Source organism: Scyliorhinus torazame, chromosome 5 (genome assembly GCF_047496885.1).
Source record: "Scyliorhinus torazame isolate Kashiwa2021f chromosome 5, sScyTor2.1, whole genome shotgun sequence".
Classification (NCBI taxonomy): Eukaryota; Metazoa; Chordata; class Chondrichthyes; order Carcharhiniformes; family Scyliorhinidae; genus Scyliorhinus; species Scyliorhinus torazame.
In genome coordinates this window covers 294672338-294694456 of record NC_092711.1, presented here as the reverse complement: position 1 = coordinate 294694456, position 22119 = coordinate 294672338, and the positions used below count along the sequence as shown (strand labels likewise).

The 22119-nt window shown below is 50.1% G+C and overlaps 1 protein-coding gene across 5 annotated transcripts in view; it reads left to right on the top strand.

Moving 5' to 3' along the window:
* Positions 1-19127, top strand: part of LOC140421222 (sestrin-1-like) — a 91199-nt gene extending 72072 nt beyond the window's left edge. For all 5 annotated transcript variants that reach the window (XM_072505768.1, XM_072505770.1, XM_072505772.1 and 2 more), the window contains one exon: positions 16851-19127. In XM_072505768.1, the coding sequence (XP_072361869.1) occupies positions 16851-16940 (90 nt within the window). In that variant the 3' untranslated portion in view covers positions 16941-19127. The remainder of the gene's footprint in view (positions 1-16850) is intronic.
* Positions 19128-22119: the final 2992 nt, after the last annotated feature.

Below are 22119 nucleotides of genomic sequence, written 5' to 3'. Positions count from 1 at the left end.
CCCCCGTCCCAACCCCCTCTACTCGCTCCAGCTCCCCCTTGACCATAGCAGCAGCAACCCGGTTCCCCCCACCACCCCCCAAGCTAGGATCCCTCCTAGCTGCTTTACTCCCCCCATTGCACTCCCGCAATTCAGCTGACTCCTGCTGACCCCGGCTACTCTCGCCTCTCCTTCAGTTCCTCCCATTGTGGGACATATCCTCCTCCTCCATTACCCATCCACAGGCTCTCCGCCTCCCCCTTCCTTCCCATGCGTGGGAAACAACCTTCGCTGCCCCGCCCCCTCCAGACTTCAGCACGGGAAAAACCCCACGCTTTCCACCTGCCCGGCCCCGCCACCCCTGTCGCCGTTCCTTTTACAGGCCCAGTCCCCTCACCCCCGACTCGGGCCTCCCCCTCCCCCGCGGGGCCCCATCCTCCCTACCGGCCATCCGCCCCGACTCCATTTACTTATCCCCCTCCAAGAGCCGTCCCGACAGATCCAACCAAAACAGTGCCCAACCCACCCTAACCACCCTCATCGAACCAAACAGAAATAAGGGCAAAGAACCCCCCCTCAAAGTATAACAACCCAACAACAATCCCCGACCACCCATCCTGACCCTCAGTTTGTGTCCAGTTTCTCGGCCTGAACAAAGGCCCACGTCTCCTCCGGAGACTCAAAGTAATGGTGCCAGTCCTTGTAGGTGACCCACAGTCTCGCCGGCTGCAGCATGCCAAACTTCACCCCCTTTCTGTGCAGCACCGCCTTTGCCCGATTGTACACGGCCCTCTTCTTGGCCACCTCCGCACTCCAGTCCTGGTATATCCGAACCTCCGCGTTCTCCCACCTGCTGCTCCTCTCTTTCTTGGCCCATCTGAGCACACACTCCCGATCAGCGAACCGATGAAACCGCATCAGCACCGCCCGCGGTGGCTCGTTAGCCTTGGGCCTCCTCGCCAGCACTCTATGGGCCCCTTCCAGCTCCAGGGGCACCTGGAAGGACCCCGCTCCCATCAGCGAGTTTAACATGGTGACCACATAGGCCCCCACGTCCGATCCCTCCAGCCCCTCCGGGAAGCCCAGATTCCGCAAATTCTTCCGCCTCGACCGATTCTCCATCTCCTCGAACCGTTCCTGCCATTTCTTGTGGAGCGCCTCATGCGTCTCCACCTTTACCGCAAGGCCTAAGATCTCATCCTTGTTGTCGGAGACCTTTTGTCGGACCTCGCGGATCGCCACCCCCTGGGCCGTCTGGGTCTTCAGCAGCTTGTCTATAGAAGCCTTCATCGGCTCCAGCAGGTCCGCTTTGATCTCCCTAAAGCAGTGCTGGATAACCTCCTGCTGCTCCTGCGCCCACTGCGTCCACGCTGCCTGGTCCCCGCCCGCCGCCATTCCTCGCACCATCTTTGGGTTCACCACCACTTTTTTAGTCGCCCCGCTCCTGGTCCAAGCCATACACTGTCGGGGAACTATTGCAATCTCCTTCCCACACCGGGAAACGTTGAAGAAGTGCCGTTGGGGGCCCTGAAAAGAGCCCAAAAGTCAGTTTTTAGCGGGAGCTGCCGAATGTGCGACTTAGCTCCGCATAGCCGCAACCGGAAGTCCCACACCAGCTTTTTAACTTACAGATTTTCTTCTTAATTCAGATTTTCAGACTACCACGCTGAAAGTTAAACTCATACTTGACTGGATTATTAGTCCAGATCTCTAGCTTTTTAGTCCAGTAACAAAGTTATACCCATCTCTATGCAATATTCCCCATGTCTGTGTAACATAGAAAGATCTGAATTACATCACGTTTACAGCTAGAAAACCGGCTAATTGGCTCAACTGGTCTTTGCCAGGGTTTATGTACCATATGATTTTCCCCCCCCTTGTGCTGGCATGCTCTTTGGGTAAAAAAAATACTCTTGAATTCCCTTTAAATATATTAGTCGCTATCTTATATGTATGGCCCTGAGTTTTGATTTTTCCCACAAGTGGAAATATTTCTCAGAGCCTAACCTGTCAAATCCTTTCAGTATCATAAACACCTTTGTTAGATCAGATTGTTCCTCAGCTTTGTCTTTCTGGGGAAAAGAGCACTAGCCTATTCAGTCTTTCTGACAGCAAATTGAATGTAAATCGTAAACTGAATTCAAGTTGTGAGCAGCATTGAACCCTGTACTAATCCCTATGTGTTCCAAGTGGTGGACGAAATGGCTTCTGCTCTCAAGCCTTCATACTGTAAAGGATGGCCGGGGTCACATGACTACTGCAAGTCACATTGCATAAAGACACTTTGCCAATTATCTCCCTTTTCTTTATCGTTTGCATTTGCAAGTCCGGCACAAACATGATCGACCAAGAAAATCATGCATGTACAGAAAACTGATCATTCTAATGTGTTCAGGTCTTCTAATGGTTCGCATGTCGGTTATTATTGTCTCTCAGTCTGGTGTCCATACATTCTTCGAGTCATGTTACCTCTCGAGGAAATGTCGCTGCTGTGGCAAGTGTTGCTGCTGATCCGTTGCCTTTGTAGGGGAATGATTGACCTCTGGGACCATTCGGTTCCTTTTGCGGTTGGTGAACTCACCGCTTCCTCATCAGCTGTCTGCCGTGAAGGAGTAGCTTTGCCAGTTGTACTTGTATTCTGCTGCTATGGCGATATATCTGGTCGTTGGTTTTCACCATGTACGATCGAGGTGACATTTTCACCGTGTACGATCGAGATGATAACTTCTCTACACAGGTCCCAAGTTGCCAAGTGGGCTGACTTTTGTGGAGAAAGTTGAATATTTGCATTCTGATCAGCTCTCCAACTCTCAGCTCTGGCAACGACTTGGCAGCTTTATCAAAGTGAAATTTGTCATTTCACTTTAATTTTACCACTCATTCCTGTTATGACTTCTGGTTTAGTTACTTGAAGAGTAGGTTGGGCATGATATTAGTAACTGGACTACGTTCCATGCCTTGTTTCTCCATTCTAGGATTGCTTTGTACATCTGTGCTGGACATACTCTTATTTTTTGATGAAACCTTTGTCAATTTTCATTGCTGTCTCAGTCTTTCCATTAGATGGGATGGCGCGGAGATGACGTATCATGTTGAATTACCCAATCATTTACGAAATGCCTGAATTCCTCATCGTGAACTGAGGGCCACTGTCCTCCATCACAATGTCAGGAATACCGTAATGACTGAAAAGTGTCTGTTTAGACATTCTGCGATTTTACTGGTGGTCATTGACTTCAGCTTGTCTAACTCCCAGTAGTCTGAGATAGTCAGTTACAAAGAGAGTAAAGAGGTCTATTCCAAGCTCCATCTGTGGTCTGCCTGTGATGTTATTAATGGCTCTTTAGCTGGCTTAGCTTCTGTTCATTACAAGTACTTCATTGGCTGATGTGGCTCTTTATCCCATTGCTCATGTTTGGCCAGTAGAGCATTCCTTCTTTGCCTTCCTCAGACTAGACTCGATTTCTTGATGGTTTGCATGGAAGCGCTTCAACATCTCTTTTCTTATCTCCTTAGGGATTATGACTAATTCCTTTGTAAAAGATGCCCAGTATCTCATAGAACGTAGAACATACAGTGCAGAAGGAGGCCATTCGGCCCATCGAGTCTGCACTGACCCACTTAAGCCCTCACCTATCCCCGTAACCCAATAACCCCTCCTAACCTTTTTGGTCACTAAGGGCAATTTGTCATGGCCAATCCATCTAACCTGCACGTCTTTGTGGGAGGAAACCGGAGCACCCGGAGGAAACCCACGCAGACATGGGGAGAACGTGCAGACTCCGCACAGACAGTGACCCAGCGGGGAATCGAACCTGGGACCCTGGCGCTGTGAAGCCACAGCGTTATCCACTTGTGCTACCATGCTGCCCTTGATGATTTCCGGCATTCCGGCCTGTCTTCTTGATGATTTCCAACATTCCTTTCATCACTACTTGTTGCAGCACTTGAAGTGGTCTGAGAAAGTTGCTTTGAAATGGCTTGTGGTCAGACTCTGCCATCACTTTGGCTTCCCAGACAGGTACTGATTAAAATGCTCACAAGCAAAAACAATAGCCAGTACTCTTTCTCAATCTGTGCATAGCGTCATTCAATTTGTGCTAATGCTCTGGCTGCAAATACAATTGGTTGCCCTTGCTGCATGAGGGTTGCTCCAAGTCCTTTGTTGCTGGCATCACAATTGCAGCGTGACCTCCATTAACATCGTAGTACCTCAGCACTGGTGTTGGCATTACTAGTTGATTGATTCAAATAAAAGCTGCTTCATGCGCCAATACCGTTACAGTGAGCTTAATCCATAGAAAACCTACAGTGCAGAAGGAGGCCATTCAGCCAATCGACTCTGAACCGACCCTCAGAAAGAGCACCCTTCCTCTGAAAGAGCACCCTACCTAGGCCTACGCCCATGTCCTATCCACGTAACCCCACCTAACCTGCACATCTTTGGACTGCAGGAGGAAAACTGAGCACCCGGAGGAACCCACTCAGAAATGGGGAGAATGTGCAAAGTCCACACAGTCAGCCTAGGCTGGAATTGAACCCAGGTCCTCGTGCTGTGAGGCAGCAGTGCTAACCACCGTGCAACTGTTCCACTGTTCACAATTTAATGACAAATTGGGCAAGGACTTTGCCGGGCATTTTACAAATCCAAGAAATCGTTGCACCGCCTTCATATCGGTTGATTGCTGCATCTCTGCTACAGCTCTCTCATCAGGACATGGGCGAGCTGCTTCGTTGTCAGTACATGAGCGATGTACTTGACTTCATTTCAAACAGTTGCAGTTTTTTCCAGTTCAGGTTCACCTGGTGAGTTCTCTCTAGCCATCTTAGTAGATTCTGATTATGGTCTGCCATGGCTTCTTCCATCATATCTCCATATTCGTAGTCTAGCAGATCACCATGATTGCTTGCGCTCCTGGAAGATCATTGACTATCTCATGTTGTATTTTTAAAAATAAATTTAGAGTACCCAATTATTTATTTATTTCCAATTAAGGGGCAATTTAGGATGGCCAATCCACCTACCTTGCACATCTTTGGGTTGTGGGGGCGAAACCCACGCAAACACGGGGAGAATGTGCAAACTCCACACGGACAGTGACCCAGCACCGGGGTCGAACCTGGGACCTCAGCGCCGTGAGGCAGCAATGCTAACCACTGCGCCACCATGTCTCATGTTGTATTGATACTCTCCTGGAGCAGTAGAAATGCCAAGCAGCATGCTCGTCGGGGAGGCAGTGGGTAGGTGGTATTGTCACTGGACTAGTAAACCAGAAACCCAGGGACCGAAATTGGAATTCAGCAAAAATCTGGAATTAAAAGTCTAATGATGACCATGAAACCATTGCCGATTGTCATTTAAAACCTATCTGGTTGACTTCCGGGTGTGGCTATGCAGAGCTAGGTCGCATATTCGGTAGCTCCCGCTTGGAACGGACTTTTGGGCTTTTTTACAGGGGCCCCACGGCATTTGTTTGACATTTCCCGGTGTGCGAAGAAGACTGCAACATTCCCCTGACAGTGTCCCCAGGAATGGTATGTCTTTTGGTTACCAGACCCGGCAGAAACAGTAAAAGATTTGGCTGTAACTGCAGGGGAGAGAGGGGCTTCTTCCAGCATGCAGGCGGGGGAAGGGCAAGCTTAAAGCTGCAAGCTGACTTGAGGGCCTCTATTAAAGGTGGATTCTAGCAGCAGAGGGATCAGCTGTGAAAAGATCTGCCAAGGCCATTGAAGAAGCGGGGACGAGGCTTCCGGTGGCGGCCATGGAGGAGTAGATCACGCATTCGGCAGCTCCCGTCTGGAACGGACTCTCAGACCTTTTTCAGGAGTTTCCATAGACTTTTGGGGGCAGATTGGTGAAGCGAACACTGCCAAAAGGATTCCCTCTCGAGACTTCCGGTTGCGGCTATGCGGAGCTAAGTCGCACATTCGGCGGCTCCCGCAAAAACGGACTTTTGGGCTCTTGTCAGGGCCCCCAAGGGCACTTTTCCGACGTTTCCCGGTGTGGGAAGGAGTTAATAATAGCTCCCCGTCAGTATATGGCTTTAACTAGGAGCGGGGCGACATAAAACGTGGTGGTGAACCAGAAGAAAGGAGGCAAGAAGGACAAAATGGCAGCGGGCGGAGACCAGGCAGCGTGGAGGCAGTGGGCAGAGGAGCAACAGGAGGGTATCCAGCGCTGCCTCAGAGAGATTAAAACGGACCTGCTAGAGCCGATGAAGGCTTCTATTGATAAGCTGCTGGAGACACAGACGGCCCAGGGGGTGGCGATCCGAGAGGCTCGACAAAAGATCTCTGACAATGAGGACGAGATCTTGGGCCTGGCGGTAAAGGTGGAGGCGCACGAGGCGCTCCACAAGAAATGGCAGGAGCGGTTCGAGGAGATGGAGAATCGGTCGAGGCGGAAGAATCTGCGGATTCTGGGCCTCACGGAGGGGCCGGAGGGGCCGGTCGTGGGGGCCTATGTGGTCACCATGTTGAACTCGCTGATGGGAGTGGGGTCCTTCCAGGGGCCCCTGGAGCTGGAAGGGGCCCATAGAATGTTGGCGAGGAGGCCCAAGGCTAACGAGCCTCCGCGGGGGGTGCTGGTGCGGTTCCATCTGTTCGGCGATCGGGAGTGTGTGCTCAGGTGGGCCAAGAAGGAGAGGAGCAGCAGGTGGGAGAACGCGGAGGTTCGGATATATCAGGACTGGAGCGCGGAGGTGGCGAAGAGGAGGGCCGGGTACAATCGACGAAGGCGGTGCTGCACAGGAAGGGGGTGAAGTTTGGCATGCTGCAGCCGGCGCATCTGTGGGTTACCTACAAGGACCGGCACCATTATTTTGAGTCTCCGGAGGAGGCGTGGGCCTTTGTTCAGGCCGAGACGCTGGACACAGACTGAGGGTCGGGATGGGCGATTGGGGACTGCGGTGGATATGTTATGCCTATTTTTGGTTCGGGGGGGGTGTGCCTTTGCATTGTTTTGGGTTTCTTTTTCTCTGTGTTTTTCAATTTCGGGTTGGGGAGGGTGGATGGGGCGGGTTGGGCACTGTGTTGGTTGGTGGCGGGGCCTGGTAGGTGGAGAGCGCGGGCTTTTTTCCCGCGCCGAAGATTTGGGGGGGGGGGGGGTCCGGGGAAGCGAGGATTGTTTCCCACGCTTAGAACGGAGGGGGGAGGGGGAGAGCCTGTCGATGGGGAGCGGGAGAGGAGGGTGTGCCACACAATGGGAGGAGTCGAAGGGGAGGCGGGAGTGGCCGGGGTCAGCAGGAGTCAGCTGACTTGCGGAAGTGCAATGGGGGGAGTAAACCAGCCAGGATGGGTCCTAGCCCGGGGCGGCGGCAGGGGGGGGGGGGGGGGGGGGATCGAGTTGCTGCTGCTAAGGTCAAGGAGGAGCTGGAGCGAGTGGGGGGGCTCGAGACGGGGGTATGCCGCTGTGGGGAACGGGCCGGGTGTGGGGTGCGGGCGCGTGGCTGGCCAAGGAGGGGGTCATGGCTAGTCGGCGGGGGCGGGGGAGGGGGGCAGGTACCCCCCCTGATCCGGCTGATAACCTGGAATGTAAGGGGACTGAATGGGCCGGTAAAGCGGGCCCGCGTGTTCGCGCACCTGAAGTACTCAAGGTGGATGTGGTTATGCTCCAGGAGACACACCTGAAGGTGGCAGACCAGGTAAGACTGAGGAAAGGGTGGGTAGATCAGGTGTTTCACTCGGGGCTAGATGCCAAAAATCGAGGGGTGGCGATCTTGGTGGGAAAGAAGGTGTCATTCGAGGCTTCGAGCATTGTGGCAAATAATGGCGGTAGGTACATAATGGTAAGTTGCAGGGAGAGAGGGTGGTACTGGTCAATGTGTATGCTCCGAAATGGGACGATGCGGGTTTTATGCGGCGTATGTTGGGTCGGATCCCAGACTTGGAAGTGGGGGGCCTGATAATGGGGGGAGACTTTAACACGGTGTTGGATCCGGCACTGGATCGCTCCAGGTCTAGGACGGGTAGGAAGCCGGCGGCGGCTAGAGTGTTGAGGGGATTTATGGACCAAATGGGAGGGGTGAACCGTTGGAGATTTGCAAGGCCGGGGGCAAGGGAATTTTCATTCTTCTCACATGTCCATAAGGCTTATTCTCGAACCGACTTTTTCATTTTGAGTAGGGCGCTGATAGCGAGAGTAGAGGATACCGAGTATTCGGCAATAGCCATTTCGGACCACGCCCCGCATTGGGTGGACTTGGAGATGGGGAGGAGAGGGACCAGCACCCGCTGTGGCGCTTGGAGGTGGGGCTGTTGGCGGACGAGGAGGTGAGCGAGCGGGTCCAAGGAAGTATAGAGAGGTACTTGGAGACCAACGACAACGGGGAGGTCCAAGTGGGGATGGTATGGGAGGCACTGAAGGCGGTGGTGAGGGGAGAGCTGATCTCCATTAGGGCCCACAAGGAGCGGGGGGAGAGGGAGAGGCTGGTGGGGGAGATGGTGAGGGTAAACAGGAGATATGCGGAAGAGCCTGAGGAAGGATTGTTGAGGAAGAGGCGCAGCCTCCAGGCCGAATTCGACCTGGTGACCACAAGGAAGGCGAAGGTGCAGTGGAGGAAGGCCCAGGGGGCGGTCTATGAGTATGGGGAAAAGGCAAGCCGGATGCTGGCGCATCAGCTTCGGAAGCGGGACACAGCTAGGGAGATCGGGGGAGTTAAGGACAGGGGAGGGAGCGTGGTGCGGAGTGGGGTTGGCATCAATGGGGTCTTCAGGGACTTCTACGAGGAATTGTACCGATCCGAGTCCCCACGGGAGGAGGGAGGGATGGGCCGTTTCCTGGACCAATTGAGGTTTCCAAAGGTGGAAGAAGGACTGGTGGCGGGACTGGGGGCCCCGATTGGGCTGGAGGAGCTGATCAAAGGGATAGGAAGCATGCAGGCGGGGAAGGCACCGGGGACGGATGGTTTCCCGGTCGAGTTCTACAAAAAAATATATGGACCTGTTGGGCCTGCTGTTAGTTAGCACCTTTAATGAGGCAAGGGAGGGAGGGGGGGGGGGGGGGGGCATTACCCCCGACGATGTCCCGGGCACTGATCTCCTTGATCCTGAAGCAGGACAAGGATCCCCTGCAATGTGGGTCTTACAGACCGATTTCCTTGCTAAAGGTAGATGCCAAGGTGCTGGCGAAGGTCTTAGCCACGAGGATTGAGGATTGTGTGCCGCAGATCATCCATGGAGACCAGACGGGGAGACAGTTGAACGCGAATGTGCGGAGGCTTTTGAACGTTATCATGATGCCGGCGAGGGAGGGGGAGGCGGAGATAGTGGTGTCGATGGACGCTGAGAAAGCCTTCGATAAGGTAGAGTGGGGGTACCTCTGGGAGGTGCTGAAGAGGTTCGGGTTTGGGGAGGGGTTTGTCAGGTGGGTTAGGCTGTTGTATGAGGTCCCGATGGCGGGTGTGGCCACAAATAGGAGGAGGTCCGAGTACTTTCGGTTGCACCGAGGGATGAGACAGGGGTGTCCCCTGTCCCCCCTGCTCTTCGCACTGGCGATTGAACCAGTGGCTATGGCACTGAGAGAGTCGAGGAACTGGAGGGGGTTGGTGCGGGGTGGGGAGGAGCATAGGGTGTCGCTTTATGCGGACGGCCTGCTGCTGTATGTGGCGGACCCGGTGGGAGGAATGCCAGAGGTAATGAGGATCCTTAGGGAATTCGGGGACTTTTCGGGGTACAAGCTCAATATGGGGAAGAGCGAGCTGTTCGTAGTTCAGCTAGGGGACCAGGAGAGGGGGATTGGCGAGCTCCCACTAAAAAGGGCGGAGAGGAGCTTCAGATATTTGGGGGTCCAGGTGGCTAGCAGCTGGGGGGCCCTGCATAGGCTTAACTTTACAAGGCTGGTGGAGCAAATGGAGGAGGAGTTCAAGAGGTGGGACGCGTTCACGCTGTCCTTGGCGGGTAGGGTGCAGTCAATCAAAACGACGGTGCTCCCAAGGTTATTGATCCTGTTCCAGTGCCTCCCCATTTTATCCCAAAGGCTTTTAACAGGAGTATAATGGGGTTTGTGTGGGCGCGAGGAACTCCGAGGGTGAGAAGGGTGTTCCTGGAGTGGAGTAGAGATAGGGGGGGCTGGCGCTGCCCAACCTCTGTGGGTACTACTGGGCCGCCAATGCGACGGTGGTGCGCAAGTGGGTGATGGAGGGGGAGGGGCTGCATGGAAGAGGCTGGAGACGGCGTCCTGTGTGGGTACGAATCTGGGGGCGCTGGCAACAGCGCCGCTGCCGCTCCCTCCAAGGAGGTATACCACGAGCCCGGTGGTGGTGGCAGCCCTCAAAATTTGGGGGCAGTGGAGGCGGCATAGGGGGGGGAAGTTGGGGCCTCAGCGTGGACCCCATTACGGGGGAACCACCGGTTCGCCCCAGGAAGAACAGGTGGACGGTTTTCGGGGTGGCACAGGGCACGGATACAAAAGTTGGGGGACCTGTTTGTGGACGGGAAGTTCGCGAGCTTGGGTGAGCTGGGGGAGGGGTACGGGCTCCCCCCCGGGGAACACCTTCAGGTACTTACAGGTAAGGGCGTTTGCCAGATGGCAGGTGGTGGAATTCCCGCGGCTACTGCCACACACAGTACAGGACAGGGTGCTCTCGGGAGGGTGGGTGGGAGAGGGGAAGATCTCGGAAACTTACCAGGTGATGCAGGAGGAGGAGGAGGCCTCGGTCATGGAGTTGAAAGGTAAGTGGGAGGAGGAGATCGAAGAGGGGACGTGGGCAGGTGCCCTAGGGAGGGTGAATTCTTCCTCTTCGTGCGCGAGGCTCAGCCTCATACAGTTTAAGGTGCTGCACAGGGCATACATGACCGGGACAAGGATGAGCCGGTTCTTTGGGGGTGAGGACAGGTGTGTTAGGTGCTCAGGAAGCCCAGCAAATCACACCCATATGTTCTGGGCATGCCCAGCGCTGGAGGAATTTTGGAAGGGCGTAGCGAGGATGGTGTCGAATATGGTAGGATCCAGGGTCAGACCGGGCTGGGGGCTCGCAATATTTGGGGTGGCAGAGGAGCCAGGAGTGCAGGAGACGAAAGAGGCCGGTATTCTGGCCTTTGCGTCCCTGGTAGCCCGGCGAAGGATTCTCCTTCAGTGGAAAGATACGAGGCCCCCAAGCGTGGAATCCTGGATCAGCGATATGGCAGGGTTCATTAAATTGGAGAGGGTGAAATTCGCCTTGAGAGGGTCGGTACAAGGGTTCTTTAGGCGGTAGCAACCGTTCTTAGACTTTCTGGCAGAATGATAGACATTGGTCAATGGCAGCAGCACCGGGGGGGGGGTTACTTTACTATTGTTTTTGTTATTTACACTGAAGGGTCTGAGGGGGGTGTATACACCTGTTGTGTTAAGTCGGGGTGTTAATGTTAATTTATTATTTATGTACAGGGGGGAGGGGTTTGGGGGGTTGCTTTTTTAGATTGTGTTTTGTACTTAACCCTTTTGGGTTCTTTTTTCTTTCTCATTTTGTTGTTGATATTTTATGAAAACCTTTAATAAAAATGTTTTATTTTTTTTAAACCTATCTGGTTCACTGATGCCCTTTAGGAAAGGAAATCTGCCGTCCTTACCTGGTCTGGCCTACATGTGACTCCAGACCCACAGCAATGTGGTTGACTCTTAACTGCCCCCTCAAGGGCAATTAGAGATGGGTAATAAATGCTGGCACAGCCTGCGATGCCCACGTCCTATGAATGAATAAAAAACACATCTATACCGACCAAATTGTATGCAGAACTTAGTCAGAAAACTGCCGCTTCCAGCCAACATCACTTGCCAGTATCAATCTTTTGCATCTAGCGTGGCAAATACCTTTGCCTTGCTACGCTGTGGTAAAATTTCTTCAATGGTTGGCATGGGGTAGTGAGATCTCTTGAAAGCTTTGAAGTCCCTGCACACGCCCAGCTTTCCAGGGTTTTTTTCTTCACAGCTACCACGCTGCTAATCCAGTCTGTAGGTTTGTGTCACTTTTTTTGATTACTCCCATCTTTTATCTCGGGCTGGATTTGAGGGCAGCTGGAAAGTCTCTTCGGAAGATGGTGAATTGGTCTCACACCCTCATCTACTTCAAGATGATACTGAGTATTGGAACATTCAATGGCGTACTGTGCAAAGTTGAAGACTGAAGTTTTAATAATTCTCTGCTGGAAACACAAGGCTATAAAACGTGATGTGTTTGATAAAGGACCTCAATGGGGAACGCGCAGCCCCGGCCGTACCCAGTTTTGTGCACTTAGGAGCTCCGCTTGCCAGAACTCGCCAGTGTAGCGAGAGACGGTGACCCATAAAACCGTAAGTCTTAGGAGGAGAATTAGGCCACTCAGCCCATCGAGTCTGCTCCGCCATTCAATCCTGGCTGATATTTTTCTCATCCCCATTCTCCTGCTTTCTCCCCAAAATCCCTGACCCCCTTATTAATCAAGAACCTATCTATCTCTGTCTTAAAGACACTCAGTGATTTGGCCTCCACAGCCTTCTGCGGCAAAGTTCCACAGATTCACCACCCTCTGGCTGAAGAAATTCCTCCTCCTCTCTGTTTACAGGATCGTCCCTTTAGTCTGAGATGGTGTCCTCTGGTTCTAGTTTTTCCTACAAGTGGAAACATCCCCTCCACATCCACTCTATCCAGGCCTCGCTGTATCCTGTAAGTTTCAATAAGATCCCCCTTCATCCTTCTGAACTCCCAACGAGTTCAGACCCGGTGGGGTGTCGGAGAATCTCACCCCCTATCTCTGACATCTGTCCTGTATCTATCTCCCCTCAATTTAAAGTTATGTCCCCTCGTGCTAGACATCACCATCCGAGGAAAAAGGCTCTCACTGTCCACCCTATCTAATCCTCTGATCATCTTGTATGCCTCAATTAAGTCACCTCTTAACCTTCTCTCTAACGAAAACAGCCTCAAGTCCCTCAGCCTTCCCTCATAAGATCTTCCCTCCATTCCAGGCACAATTCTGGTAAATCTACTCTGCACCCTTTCCAATGCTTCCACATCCTTCCTATAATGCGGCAACCAGAACTGCACACAATACTCCAAATGCAGCCGAACCAGAGTTCTGTACAGCTGCAACATGACCTCATGGCTCCGGAACTCAATCCCTCTACCAATAAAAGCTAACACACCGTACAACCCTCTCAATCTGGGTGGCAACTTTCAGGATCTATGTACATGGACACTGAGATCTCTCTGCTCATCCACACTACCAAGAATCTTGCCATTAGCTCAGTACTCTGTCTTCCTATTATTCCTTCCAAAATGAATCTCCTCACACTTTTCTGCATTAAACTCCATTTGCCACATCTCAGCCCAGCGCTGCAGCTTATCTATGTCCCTCTGTAACTTGTAACATCCTTCCGCACTATCCACAACTCCACCGGCTTTAGTGTCATCTGCAAATTTACTCACCCATCCTTCTACGCCCTCCTACAGGTCATTTATAAAAATGACAAACAGCAGTGGCCCCGAAACAGATCCTTGTGGTACACCACTAGTAACTGGACTCCAGTCTGAACATTTCCCATCAACCACCACCCTTTGTCTTCTTCCAGCTAGCCAATTTCTGATCCAAACTGCTAAATCACCCTGAATCCCATGCCTCCGTATTTTCTGCAGTTGCCTACCATGGGGAACCTTATCAAACGCTTTACTGAAATACAGATACACCACATCAACTGCTTTACCCTCATCCACCTGTTTGGTCACCTTCTCAAAGAACTCAATAAGGTTTGTGAGGCACGACCTGCCCTTCACAAAACCGTGTTGACTATCTCTAATCAAATTATTCCTTTCCAGATGATTATACATCCTATCTCTTATAAACCGTTCCAAGATTTTGCCCACAACAGAAGTAAGGCTCACTGGTCTATAGTTACCGGGGTTGTCTCTACTCCCCTTCTTGAACAAGGGGACAACATTTGGTATCTTCCAGTCTTCTGGCACTATTCCTGTAGACAATGACAACATAAAGATCAAAGCCAAAGGCTCAGCAATCTCCTCCTTGGCTTCCCAGAGAATCCTAGGATAAATCCCATCCGGCCCAGGGGACTTGTCTATTTTTACACTTTCCAGAATTGCTAACACCTCCTCCTTATGAACCTCAAGCCCTTCTAGTCTGGGAGCCTGTATCTCCGTATTCTCCTCGGCAGCATTGTCTTTTTCCTGTGTGAATACTGACGAAAAATATTCATTTAGCACCTCTCCTATCTCCTCGGACTCCACACACAACTTCCCACTACTGTCCTTGACTGGCCCTACTCTTACCCTAGTCATTCTTTTATTCCTGACAAATTTATATAAAGATCTGTAGATGGACAGGTAGTATTGAGGAAGCAAATGTATTTCATTTGCCACATCATTGCCCACTCTCCTAGCTTGTCCAAATCCTTCTGCAGCCCCCTTGCTTCCTCAATCCTACCTGTCCCTCTGCAGATCTTTGTATCATCTGTAAACTTAGCAACAGTGCCTTCAGTTCCTTCTTCCAGATCATTAATGTATATTGTGAAAAGCTGTGGTCCCAGCACAGACCCCTAGACCCCTGAGGCACACCACTAGTCACCGGCTGCCATCCTGAAAAAGACCCCTTTATCCCCACTCTCTGCCTTCAGTCAGTCAGCCAATCCTCTATCTCCAAGGCCCCAAAAGCACTATGGGAGAGTCCCTGGCAGCCCCCACACCCTCTCCAACACCCACACAAGGCACCCCTGCCAGCACCACCTGGGTACATTGGCAGTGCCCGACTGACACCCAGGTGGCACTACCAGGATGCCAGTGCCAGGATGACACCCTGCCCAAAGGGAATGCACCTGGGGGCCTCTAGTCCCCTGGGCGAACCCCAGAAGTGCCATTCCATCTGGTTCTTGTTTGTGGAGACCAGGACTGAACGGCACTCTCCCAAGGGCTCCGAAGCAAGGGAGATTGTTCCCACACCTCAGGTAGCTCAGGAAACTGCACATTAAAGTGAGACTAGCTGTCTCGCTTTACTATGCAGATTTGCTAAAAAGTGATCCCACCCACATCATGAGGCATTCCGAGCTGGGTAGATCCCGGGAGCTGGGTCTCCCAGCTTTTATTGGCCATGCTGTGCTGCGGCGTGCTGCTTTTTGGGCGCAGTGCGATCATTAACTTGTGCCCCATGTTTCAAGTGGTGGATGAAATGGCCTCTGCTCTCAAGCATTTATGCACAAAGGATGATCTGAGGTCACATGACTATGGCAAGCCACAGAATAGAAAGGCATTTTTCCAAACAGCGTGGAAGACCAATTCCCATTTTTTGCAGTCTGAATTAATATACGAGATGTTACATTTTTCAATGAGTTTAATGGACAGCTAATGCACAAATCCCGCAAATTCTTAAAAATTCTGGCAAGCCAAGCATGATGCACTGTTTGAACTAGGTTCTGGAGCAGGGGTCAGCTGGTTTGTGATGCAGACACCAACAGCATGAGTTCAATTCCCGTACTGGCTCAGGTTATCCCTGAATCTTCTCAACTATGGCCCTCGCATGAAGTGTGGTGAAACTCGGGTTAAAATACCACCAGTCAGCTATCGAAGGGGAGTGCAGCCTGTGGTCCTCTGACATTTACATTTACGGAGCTTCTGTCAAAGGTTGCTCCCAATAAAAATAACAAAAAGACTTTGTTGAATAACAGGACTTTTTTATTACAATAAATATACACATAAGATAGAAACACCTTCAGTTTGTTTTTGTACGATTGTACCTGGCACGCAATTAAGTCATTTTTTGTGATTTAGTTCTTCAATCTAAGAATGTTTTCCATGGGGTCCTCGTACCTTTGGGAAGTCAAAAGGATTCCACACCTGGAAAAGTTTGGGAAACCCAGGGCACATATCAACGGCTTTGTCACCCCCAACGTGGTGTCGGGGTGAGATCGTTGAATCTCGCGGGAGGCCTCTCTCAAGATTCACAACACTCAAAACATCTCGCGAGATGTCGCGATCTGGATCTCGCCCTCACTGGGCGTAATCCAGATATGCATATTTAAATGATCCATTAGACTTATTTAAATATTCATTTGCTGGATTCTCCCGTGATGCATCAGCTATGCCTAGGAGACCTATCCAGGGTGCCGTTTACAATGGGTCCACACAAACGTGGATCAGTCGTAACAGCAGCTGGGGGGGTCTCCCAGCCATTGGAGACCGCTAGGTGGTCAGGTATTGGACAGAATTGTACCCTGGCACCGGGCACTGCAGATAGCACCTTGGCACAGGCACCCTGGCAGGAGTGGCACTGCCAGGCTGGCAGTGTCCCTGCCAGCATGGCAGTACCAAGGTGCCAGGCTGCCCATGCCAGGGGTCAGGCCTAGGGGTGCCCTGCTCTTAAGAGGTGGGGTGAGGGAAGGGTGCTTTAGGACCCCAGAAGAGATAGGTTGGGTGCAGTGGACGATCCACCGGATAGTGGGATCTTTCCCTGCTAAATGTACTCAAAACCGGGCATAGAAATGGTTTGGTTGAATCCCGCCTGCTGTTCTAGAGATTTGCAAATCACGGCATACCTCTTAATCCTCTGAACCTACTGGCTGATTGCAGACGGCACACACCATTCCTTAACGACAAATGTACAGTAATTACAACTATGTAAAAACAATACAGTGTGGGGAGATTCACACAGCTAGAGAAAAAAAGTTTGTGGTTTGAGATGGGGAGGGGAGGGGATGGGGAACAGGTCAGCAGAACCCCATCAGTTCTACATGGCAGTCTTTTCTGAACTGCCTTTTTCCTTTCAGCTGCTGACTGCCCTGCTGGACATTTCCATTTTTGCTCTCTATGTGTGCCATTTAATTTCAGTAACTAACCCCTTTTGATTTGTTTGCGTATTATTGAGGAGAGAAGCCTTGCACTGTTCTTACACTTCTTTGTCTCTGTTGGTAGGTTCGTGTGAATCTGTTGATCCTGGAAGCTCGGATGCAGGCAGAGCTTCTCTATGCACTGCATGCAATAACCCACTATATGATCTCTTAAGACGATCATAAAGAAGGATCTCCTCACCTGCGGAGGACTTTTTAAAAAAAAGGACTAAACATAAGCTTAAAGACTTGAGCGTCTTCATGGATGGAGGCATCGCAGGGCAGCTGGTACCATGCCGCAGTGTCTGTGGCAGTTAATGTGCAATTATTGACAGTGACACAATCGAGCATTGTGACTGTGTACAGAGAGTGATGTAATTTCACAAAAGTGTTTCATGCCTCGACACCAAGTATTCACTTGAGGATCTTCAATCTCTCGACAAGTTTTCGGAAGTCAAAAGGCTATCGCATCAGTGGTTTGTGTGACTACCATCAACGTACAGAATATTTTCAAGCCTTGATGTTGGGACAGATGAGCCCCCTTTTTTTTGGAAAAGAAAGACTTATTTTTGCTATGAATAGTAATAACAGATAATATGTTTGACACGTGTTGAGTCTGTTTCATATTGGAATGGCGTTTCCAAATCCTTGCCATATTACTTTTGGTTTTATGACTTATCCAAAGCCTTGTGTGTATGCGTGTGTGTGTGTGTGCGCGCGTGCACGTGTGTGGGTGGGGAGGGGGTGATCGTGAGGAGGAAGAGGTTAACTGTGCCAATGAGCTGTGAATTTCGTAAATCTTGGGTGGCTGAATAAGGGAAGGGAGGAAGGACGGCGAGCCAACAAGGACTCAACATTTCTTGAGCTTGCCCAAAAAAGGCACTAATGAATCATGTGAACTTTCTTCCTATCCTAGTCAGTGGTTATAGAGGTATGCACTGCTATGATGCGGTGTGCCACATGAGCATGGTTGATTTACCCAATCCTACTGAAATTTCAATGACAGGATCCTCATCATGTTTGCCAATATTAAAATGGGTTCAGAAGCCAAATTTACACAGGCCAACATTAAATGATTTAACCCGGCTCTGGGTTACTGTCCGTGTGGAGTTTGCACATTCTCCCCGTGTTTGCGTGGGTTTCGCCCCCACAACCCAAAGATGTGCTGGTTAGGTGGATTGGCGATGCTAAATTGACCCTTAATTGGAAAAAAAATGAATTGGGTACTCTTATTTTTAAAAAAAAAATTTATGATTTAAGCTGTTGATTAGTCTGGTGGCCTCCAACCCTTCTGAGGCAGTTTTGGGCTTCCTTACCTGAAGTTCTCTCATGCTATTTGCATGTGCAGTTAGTTGATTGACGGCACTGCATGTTTATGCTTTTCTAGTGTGGGGGTGGTGGGGGAGGAAATAAAAGCATCTCTTAAGGTCTCACAGGTTCTTGAGCTTGGTATGAGAATGGAAGCCATTGGATTGGTCACCCTAACTGGAGTTGGATCACTGTTGAACTGTATTTTTATTCAATTTTTCTTTAAAACAGTGTTACATTACAGGAAGGAGAAGTAGTGAGAAATCAAAAAGTGCACATCACTAGTAATTGGCTTGTACAACGATTGCATTTGTGGCTGGTGCTCACTTTGCATGTAATGTGATTCCTCGCCACTACAAGCAACAGCAGGACAACCATCATTTTCCACTTACTGTCAGACGGCGACGCCAGCATCTTGTGTGGGAGTAGCTGCAGAATCGATCGGCCACTGGCGGTAGGCCCCAGACCAAGCGTGGCTTCTCCGCTCGTCATCGCCAACCACTCCCCTCCCAAATTTAAAAAAAAACAAAAAAAATTGTTGGTGCTGGTCTATCATTAGGTATAACCAGTTAAAAATACTAAAAAATAACACTTTTTTTCTTCCTTTTTTAGCGGTATAAATGTGACTGTAAAAAAATAAAAAGGAATATATTGTAAATGGACACCATTTTGGAACAAATGGTCCTGTGGCTGATGATGTGTGGAACAAGACCGTCTTGTGGTCACGATCTAGATCATCATCTTCATCGTGATTAGAATCCTTCTCATGGTGTGTTTCTAATTGTGCAATATGTTTACGTGGAGACTATGGTTTAGCAATTGACTCGTTCCAAAATGGAGTAGCATTCAGTCATCAATCTCACAAGCCTTGTGCTTTTCTGCTCTTTTACGGATTTTATTAGGAATCCAAGAATAAAGAAAAGTTCAGAGCAATTGCAACATATCTGTCGCTGCTGTCATTGTCTTTGATGTAACCTGAGAGTTTCAAAGCGCTGCAGTAGCATTTTATTTGCACCAAAATAAAAATAAAACTTTTTTTAAAACTGAGGAAAAAGGCTGTCAGTTATGCAATTCTCGCTGGCTCTGCCACTTTCTGAGTGCATAAGTTAATTTTCGACCCTCTCCACCCCTCCATTGTCTCCTCCCACCCCCACTGTATATCTTACCCTCTGCAAACTCATACTGGGCTAGAATTCCAGAGCATCAGCAGCCCCCTACCTCACCCATGGGACATGTTGCATCTTTGTTCGTCCCCTTGACTCCCACTCTCTGCCATTGTAGAGTACATGCAGGAATGTTTTTTTTTTATTCGTTCATGGGACGGAGGAGTCGCAGGCTCTGCCAACATTCATTGCCCATCCCTAATTGCCCTTGAAGGGGCAGTCAAGAATCAACTACATTGCTGTGGGTCTGGAGTCACATGTAGGCCAGAACAGGTAAGGACAGCAGATTTCTTTCCCTAAATTACAATAGTGAACCAGTTGGGTTTTTACGACAATGGTTTTATGGTCGTCATCAGAATTTTATTGAATTCGTATTTCACCATCTGCAGTGGCGGGATTTGAACCTGCGTCCCCAGAGCATTACTCCGGGTCCCTAGTTTACTAGCCCAGTGACAATACCACTATGCCACTGTCTTCCCAAAATGTTTTTAATAATCACCATTTTGTCCATTTTTATTTTTCGTTTCTCCAGCAAGAGAATCTAGCCATCACCCCTCAACATTCATTGGCATCACCATTGTTGAATTCCCCCACTATCAACATCCTGGGGGGGGGGGGGGTTACTACTGACCAGAAACTGAACTGGACTAGCCACATAAATACTGTGGCTACACAAGAAGGTCAGAGGCTTGAAATCCTGTGGCAAATCTCATGACTCCCCAAAGCCTGTCCACCATCTACAAGGGACAAGTCAGGATTGTGTTGGAATGTTCTCTGCTTGCCTGGATGAGGATGAGCAGCTCCAACAACACTCAAGATGCTTGACACCATCCAGGACAAAGTAGCCCCGCCACAAATATTTTGCTCCCTCCATCACCGACACAGTGCAGCAGTGTATACCACCTACAAGATGCACTGCCACACACCATCATGACTTATAGAATTTACAGTGCAGAAGGAGGCCATTTGGCCCATCGAGTCTGCACCGGCCCTTGGAAAGAGCATCCTACCCAAGCCCACACCTCCACCCAATCTCAGTGACCCCACCCAACCTTTTTGGACATTAAGGGCAATTTAGGATGGCCAATCCACCTAACCTGCACATCTTTGGACTAGGGGGAAACCGGAGCAACCGGAGGAAACCCACGTAGACACGGGGAGAACGTGCAAACTCCGCACAGACAGTGACCCAAACCAGGAATCAAATCTGGGAACCTGGAGCTGTGAATCAACCGTGCTCACCACAGTGCTACCGTGCTGTCCCAGTGATATACTTGGAAGTTTATCACTGTTCCTTCACTGTCGCTGAGACAAAATCTTAAAACTCCCAAACAGAACTCTAGGTGTACTTACGCCACATGTATTGCAGCGGGTTCAAGAAGGCAGCTCACCACCACCTTCTCAAGGGCAATAAATGCCAGCCTAGCTAGCGATGCCCACATCCCATGAATTTTTTAAAAACAATTTTTTGCCCTTTCTTGTGAACTGGCAACCATTTTAATTCTCTTGTTTCTCATCTCATTTTCTTTTTTAAATTGAACAGCGCCATTCCATATTATTATAGCCCTTCTGTTAATCAATTGCTTTGTGAAGTATTGTAAAGCAGTCCATGCAAAATGCAACAGCTCCTTTCACTGGCAAAAGGTATGTACTACATCTGTATCCAGAAGAGGCAGCATAAATTATAGTTCAGTTTATAAAAGCAGAATCTTGATGTTTTCCTTAAATGAGTCATTTAAAAAAATTACAGTTGATGCTCCCCTTAAACGGTTTTCACTCAAGCCCGAATAATGACGAGGTTTTCAAATCTTCGCACAATACATCGATTCTTCCACCACCATCGTTCATGGAATGACGTGAAAGCAAGGCCCTATCGCGTCCACTTCTGTTGCTTCACAGCGCCAGGGTCCCAGGTTCGATTCCCGGCCTGGGTCACTGTCTGTCCGTGTGTCTGCATGGGTTTCCTCCGGGTGCGCCGGTTTCCTCCCACAAGTCCTGAAAGACTTGCTGTTAGGTGATTTGGACATTCTGAATTCTCCCTCGGTGTACCCGAACAGGCCCGAAATGTGGCGACTAAGGTATTTTCACAGTAACTTAATTGCAGTGTGAATGTAAACCTACTTGTGACAATAACGATTATTTTAAAAAGTGATTAGATCAACACTTCTCATACTGTTTTCCAATAAAACTCAATTTTAACAGCTATGCCACCCTAGAACAGAAAGGTGTGTCCACCTAAAATTTGGCCAAAGCCAGAGCACAGACAGGCTGCAGCATGCAAAGATTCAAAGGCTGCAGCTCAGACGTTTGCAGAAACTGACACAGGAGAAAGGCCATCCCGGACGATGGGCTCCAGGTAGAAACTAACAATAAGTGGCAGACTTGGTGGCGTGTGTTTTCCTTACTTGGGAAGGCCTATGTGCCTTGGGCACTAATAGCCATGGCTGACTGGGAATCAACAAGGTGGCAACCCTTAATTGGTGATCGAGCCCTGAACGATCCACTGGACAATCACCTGGGACCGCCCAAAAGCACGCAAAATTCCCAAAGGATAAAAGGTGCTGAGCAGCCCACCACTCGCTCTCTGGACTGCAGCTTTCAACGGCCAACAGCAAAGGTGAACCCTTCCCCAGCCAAGAGGAAGACCATCCGCGCCATCCACAGAGGGACCAGAGCCGAGGACACAGACGACCAGCAACAGACATCCAGCACTGCCAGACCACAGGAGCCCAGATAAGGTCATATCTGCGCTGTACATGCCAGTCACCTGGAAGTTAAGTTAAGGTCTTTCTAGTGTATTAGTTTAGAGTTCAACTTGTATGTGTGTGATTAACTAATATTAACTGTGTGTGTGTAATAAAATCTTATTGTATTAAACAACTT